Consider the following 6,200-nt stretch of genomic DNA (forward strand, 5'->3'; position numbering starts at 1 on the left):
GTACTATAATAGTATAGCTGCCCTGATCTGATGTGCCTCGCTAGGAAACACAAACGCGTAACGTAATTATGGAACACGTTTCTGCCGGCGCGAAATGGTCTAATTCGGTTTACGCTGCGCAAAAAACCTATTCCCAGGAAAACCCGGCTTAAGGATCCGAATGAAAAAAAACCAGCTCTCCAGACCCAGTGAGGTCCCGTATTTGTCTTGTTGATATATGGTCAGTTTATTCTTAGGTGTGAAGGCTCCGCGATCACTGAAGACTCCCCCCCTTGAAGTTAAAGCCGCCAAGATGACGTGTTGATATCTGATAAGATCTCGGCCGGCGTTGTCAATACCCCGACTGTTTCATTTCAGTGACTGCGGGTGGTTAATAGTTTTCCATTGTTGATCAAGAAGTTTCATTGTTGAGAGCGAAATAAAGCATGGAGCATCCGGCTGTTCTACAATTGATCGAAACCCCGGATAAACGGATGGAGTTCAAGAAAATAGAGAAATATTTCGAAACCAAGTATGGCTGCTTACCAGAATTCTACGTCAGAGTGCCCGGTCGCGTCAACCTCATAGGGGAACACATCGACTATTGTGGATTCGATGTCCTTCCGATGGCCATTGAGCAAGACATCGTGTTGGCTGTCGGGACAAACTCCGATCAAACTCTCAAACTGACGAACATGGAGCACGAAACCTATTCAGATTTCAGCTGTCCAATCGACAAGTTGGAAATTAGCCAGTCGGGCCCCAAATGGCACCATTATTTCATGTGTGGCGTCAGAGGCATCTGCGAGGCCTACAAGATAAGTTCTGTGGGAATGGATGTGGTTGTGATTGGCCGGATACTGCCTTCGTCCGGTCTGTCCAGTTCGAGTGCCATGGTGTGTTCGGCAGCGCTGGCTACTGCCCATGCAAATGGCATCTCCGTCTCGAAGATGAAGATAGCCGATATCTGTGCGAGGTGTGAGCGCTATATAGGCACGCAGGGTGGCGGCATGGATCAAGCTATAATTTTCCTGGCCGAGCCAGGATCCGCAAAGCTGATCGAGTTCAATCCATTGAAGGCCACGAACGTCAAACTGCCCCCTGGTGCTAATTTCATCGTCGCAAACAGTTGCGTGGCCATGAATAAAGCTGCCACATCCCATTTCAATACAAGAGTTGTGGAGTGTAGGCTCGCTGCGAAGGTACTGGCAAAATTCTGCGGATTGGACGCAGGAAAAGTCCAGAAGCTATCTGACTTGCCTGCTCAGCTTCAATGTCCGTTGAGCTGCATGATTCTTAAGGTACAGGAGCACTTGCATAAAGATCCATACACACGATCAGAGATTTGTGACATACTCGGCATAAGCGATAACGAACTAGAGTCATTGTATTGCTGTAATAGAGTGGAGGGACTGAAAGCTTTCAAGCTTTACCAAAGAGCCAGTCATGTATATCAAGAGGCTCACCGTGTGCACACTTTCAAAGAAACCTGCGATGGAGGGTCGGATGACGCTCTACAGAAGCTGGGCCAATTGATGAATGAAAGTCACAAGAGCTGCAGAGATCTCTACGAATGTAGCCATCCGCAGTTAGATGATCTAGTCAATATCGCTTTGGGTGCTGGCGCGATTGGTTCGAGGCTTACTGGCGCAGGTTGGGGTGGTTGTTGTGTGTCTCTAGTCAGCAACGAAAATATCACTCGTTTTGTAGATGAGGTAAATAACAAATTCTATGCAAAACATAATGGTCACGTAATTGAACCGATCAATGCGAACATATTTGTCACTCAGCCTGGTAGGGGAGCGATTATCTTCAAATGATTTTATTTCTGTCAGATCTAAAATAGTTTTGGGAGATAACTGTCAAGTAATTCGGGTTGGTAGGGATAATGAAACGAGTAGATAATATTTTTGATTGGTTTGTCCATATTTTAATTTTTAGCAATGATTCCATAAAGCCAGTATATTTATTGATTCAAATCAGAGCACAAAGATCTAGTCAGAAAATTGTTGGGGAACTTACAAAAATATTTCATGGTTCGAGACTATGTTACCAAGACCTTTGGTATCTTGAGTTACAAGTTTAATTTGTTCCTGAAACTTACTCGTATAGCGTGTTAATTAGGAGCCATTCAAGTATTATGTCAGTAGATTTTTAGCCTTTTTCGAGCGCCCCCTCCCTCCCCCTTCTGCCCTGCCCATACCTCTTAACGCATATTGGATCACAGATGTAAGCGAGGGGCGTAGCGGTTCATAGCCCACTAGACGATTAAAAATTTCCTTTTTTATTGCAAAAATATAAAAAATTATAATTTCGGAAGAAAATGCTTTTGTTTGTTATAACCAATTTCTGTTAGTTTCAATGTTATTTGAAGAACTCAAAAAAAAAATTTTTTAAGAAATTCATTGCGACCCACACTCTAAGCCCGTATATGCAAAACCCATGATCCGCATGGCCCGCCACCTCAAATAAAAATTAACAAAGTGGCACATTTACAGATAGCTTAAGTGACCTGTGGCACAATTCCATAACTTTCAGGCTGCCCGTGGCATGCTCACAGATCACTTAAGTGATCTCCGACGCCTTCATTGATCACTTCAGGGAATGGTGATACAGTTCCAAAATACTTAATCAGTACATGAAACATTTAAAGATCTGTTATGTATGTGGCAACACCAGAATATATTTTATTTAGTTATGTTGTGTGAAGGTGACAACGACAGCCAATAACAATATGCTGGGAATAGGTCTGTGTAAATATTGTCCGTAATAAAAAAGTTGAAAGTTACCTCTGAGCACATAAGTGGCCCATAAAACATTATAGCATTTAAGTGGCTCGTAACACATTTAGAGATCACTAAAGTAGCCTGAACACATTTAAAGATCCACGGAACATTTAGATATCACTAAAGTGGCTTTATAGAGGACTTACCAATAGGGGGAATATTAGTTCAGGTGCTCACAAAGAAGGGAAAGGTTTTTCTTGTTTTCAGCACACTGAGTAAGATGCCATCAAGAATATTTTTATAAAGCGTTGTTGATTACGTTTCACCCTTGAAACCCCCCCCCCCCCCCATCAGAAGTCAGTGAATCTGAAACACCCTCCCCCCCCCCCTTATTGATGCTGACATAATATAATACTTGAATGACCCCTTACAATGAATGAGGTCAACTATGTTTGTCACTTGCAATGCAACTTTTTGATTTCGTGTGTATTATATTTATCATATGCGATTTCCCCCTCCCCCACTATTTTCTAAATTATGTAACTTTTTTTTGAGGATCGGTGCTATATTTTTTAATTTTTGGTAAAATTTTAGCGATTTCTGTTATTTAAAAAAAATTTTGTGCATGTTTTTGTCATATATACACATTGAGCTATGCCCAGTTACTATTTTGTTAATGATAGGTTGTGTACATATTTTTTTCTTGTTATTGTTTTGTTTGTATTTTAGGCTAATATTTCATTGTCGTGGCAACTTGGCAAAGTTTTTTAATCAACCAATTGACAACCTTCTGATATGTATCTTTTCCAGAAGGCATTTGATCGGGCCCGACATGGTAAACTCTGGAAGCGTTTTTACACAATTTATTATTTGTTATGGGCATTTTTTTCTCAGCCACCCTCGTCAGGCATTTTGCCTGTTGTGGCATTGTATTTGTAACTATGGTAGTTCTGGACCCTCCAAATGCTCTGTGGCCCGATTTGTGCGTGGGCAAGTAAAGCATTTGCCCCAAAATTTATGTGATACAGTGAAACACATTTAGGACAGTATGCTGAATCAATATCAACAAATGCATGTTGTCATTGACCAAATCCTAAAAACCATGGATAATATGTCTCTAGACAACATGGGCTCATTGGATAGGTGACAAGTAATCGAAAGTAAAAGTGTAAATGTCCCTAACCCTCTTTTTAGAACATGCAGTACTGTAGGTTGAGAGTCTCTGCCACTACCTGTCGGTCATGTTCTTCATCAGGGGGTGTTCAAGTATTACGTTAGCAAATTTTTAGCCCCCCCCCCAGCAAAATTTTGTCTTTCGTCATCAGTTCTGCCTCCTAACACATATTGGTGGGATCAGGGACGTACGTGCCCCGTTTCCCCAACAATAAAAAATTTATGTTTTTAATGCAAAAAATATTTAACAAAAAAAAATTTCGGAAGAAAATACCTTTATATAATCAATTTCTGTCAATTTCAATGCCATTTGAAGAACTCCCCCCCCCCCCCCCATCGATGCTGACGTAATACTTGAATGACCCCTTAGTCCTGGTCAACTGCACCTACTTTACCGTACACCAACTCTGGTCATATATCGCCATACGGCAATTTCCAACCAGTGTGGGACCTGACGTTTCACTTGGAACCTATCTTCTTAAGGACTGTCACCAATTGCTGCTAGATAATGAAATATTTCCCTTATTTTATTATTTCCAGCATATTGAAGAGAACGTTTAGCGTATTATAGATGCATGATTTAATGCATCTAACTATGTGGTGATGGGGGGTTATTTATAGTAAAAGATGAAATATATTGAAAAATGGCGTGGTTTATGGTTATAAACGTATTTAAAAATGTTGAAATATATTCCATCACTATTTTTCTGGAGAACTTTATACAGTGGAACTACTTGATAACGGACATGCATGGGACCAACTATTTTGTCTGCTAATAGGGGAAATGTCCATTAATATACAGAATGTCCTGTAAGTAATGCAGCCTTTATCACATCCATTCATCATAGAAATATGATTCCAATTTAAAAAATGCTCAAAAGGTGTTCAAAAATCACCTTGTACCAGTTTTGAGAGTACTATGTGTCACAAAATAAAAATCTGAATTTTTATACAGTCTTCCCCCTTGTCATCTAACTTCCAATTATAGAAAGTTGTTGCCCTGTATTGTCTAACGCCAGCAGGAAAAATTCCATGTTTCCAAGTGTAATATTTGCATTGAAAAATTGGGGAAAAGTTATGAAAGAACAACAAAAACTAACAGACAATGGTTTTTTTTTTAAATTTGAATATCTCAGCGAACATTGCATTTAGAAATGCGGAATTTTTTTTTTTGTTGTTGGCATCAGGAGAGAGAGGGCTACAACTTTCTAACTGGAAGGTGGAGGACTGTTATGATTTAGGTTTTTTTATTTTGTTTCACACTGTATTTTCACTCTCAAAACTGGTGTAGGGTAATTTTTTAACACCTTTTGAGCATTTTTTAAACTGAAGCTATACCTCTATGATGGACAATTGATGAGATAAAGGCAACATTAGCACTTACAGGATACCCTGTATATATTGGAAAACATTGAAGCCTTGTTCAATAGGCTTCAAAAGTGTTTGTTAACAGGAGCTGTTCGCTAATAGAGAGTCCATCAAGAGATGTTCCACTGAATTGGTATAAAATTGTCACTTTCAGAAGACTTCAATATGTTGTTGGCCAGTAAATGTTGTTGTATTGGAACGATATCTAAGTCAATAAAGTTTTGCTGATGAAACGGTGTAATTTATACTTGCAAATGTCTGATTTGAATTTTTCAAAAAACAGAGTTTCCGATTATGAGCAACTTGGTTTATAACTGATTCCCAAGACAAGCAAAAATTTTCATCAAGTTTTGATATATGAGTGGTGTCTCGCAAAAGTAAAAATATTAGCCATATTTTCACTTAATGAATGAGATACCTCCTGCAATGTGACTAGCATGCACATCAAAGACCCCTGGATGACCACTATAAACTTACGTATTTACCTTGTCTGTCGAACGTCATATGATCTCAACTAAAAAGCAGACGGTTTGATTTCCTACTATAAGCAAGACCATTGTAATAAGTTGAGGAATCTGACTCATGAAGGCTTTTTAAGACTCTTTTTCTTTATTATTTTAATGACAGACTACATTGAAAAATATATTGGATTTTTATATGTGTATTAGCAATAACGATATACTTCAATAGTTGAAGGGTTCCCCCTTTTTGATTTGGACCCATTCGTTACGATGTCACTGATTATGGAGAGGCATTCATAGCACAAAGCCTATGAAAGACTACTACTACTAAACCACACATGTACCTCGTCCATATTCCTCTGCGGAACCTCTAACGAATTGGTACATGTTGGAATGTGTGTGTACGTGTAGTGAAACCTGATGTAAAGTTTGTTTCTGTGTAATGCTTGTTATGTGTAGTGCTGCCATCTGCCACCAGTTTTTCTAATTATGA

At 39.3% G+C, this 6,200-nt stretch overlaps 1 protein-coding gene across 1 annotated transcript; it reads left to right on the forward strand.

Moving 5' to 3' along the window:
* Positions 1-305: 305 nt before the first annotated feature.
* Positions 306-5,483, forward strand: Galk (N-acetylgalactosamine kinase). The gene has a single exon (XM_089237446.1). The coding sequence runs from the start codon at positions 426-428 to the stop codon at positions 1,797-1,799; it is 1,374 nt and encodes a 457-aa protein (XP_089093572.1). The 5' UTR covers positions 306-425; the 3' UTR covers positions 1,800-5,483.
* Positions 5,484-6,200: the final 717 nt, after the last annotated feature.

Source organism: Pholcus phalangioides, unplaced genomic scaffold (genome assembly GCF_987345545.1).
Source record: "Pholcus phalangioides strain wild (caught in Gottingen) unplaced genomic scaffold, Ppha-v1.0 ptg000010l_1, whole genome shotgun sequence".
NCBI classification, from domain to species: Eukaryota; Metazoa; Arthropoda; class Arachnida; order Araneae; family Pholcidae; genus Pholcus; species Pholcus phalangioides.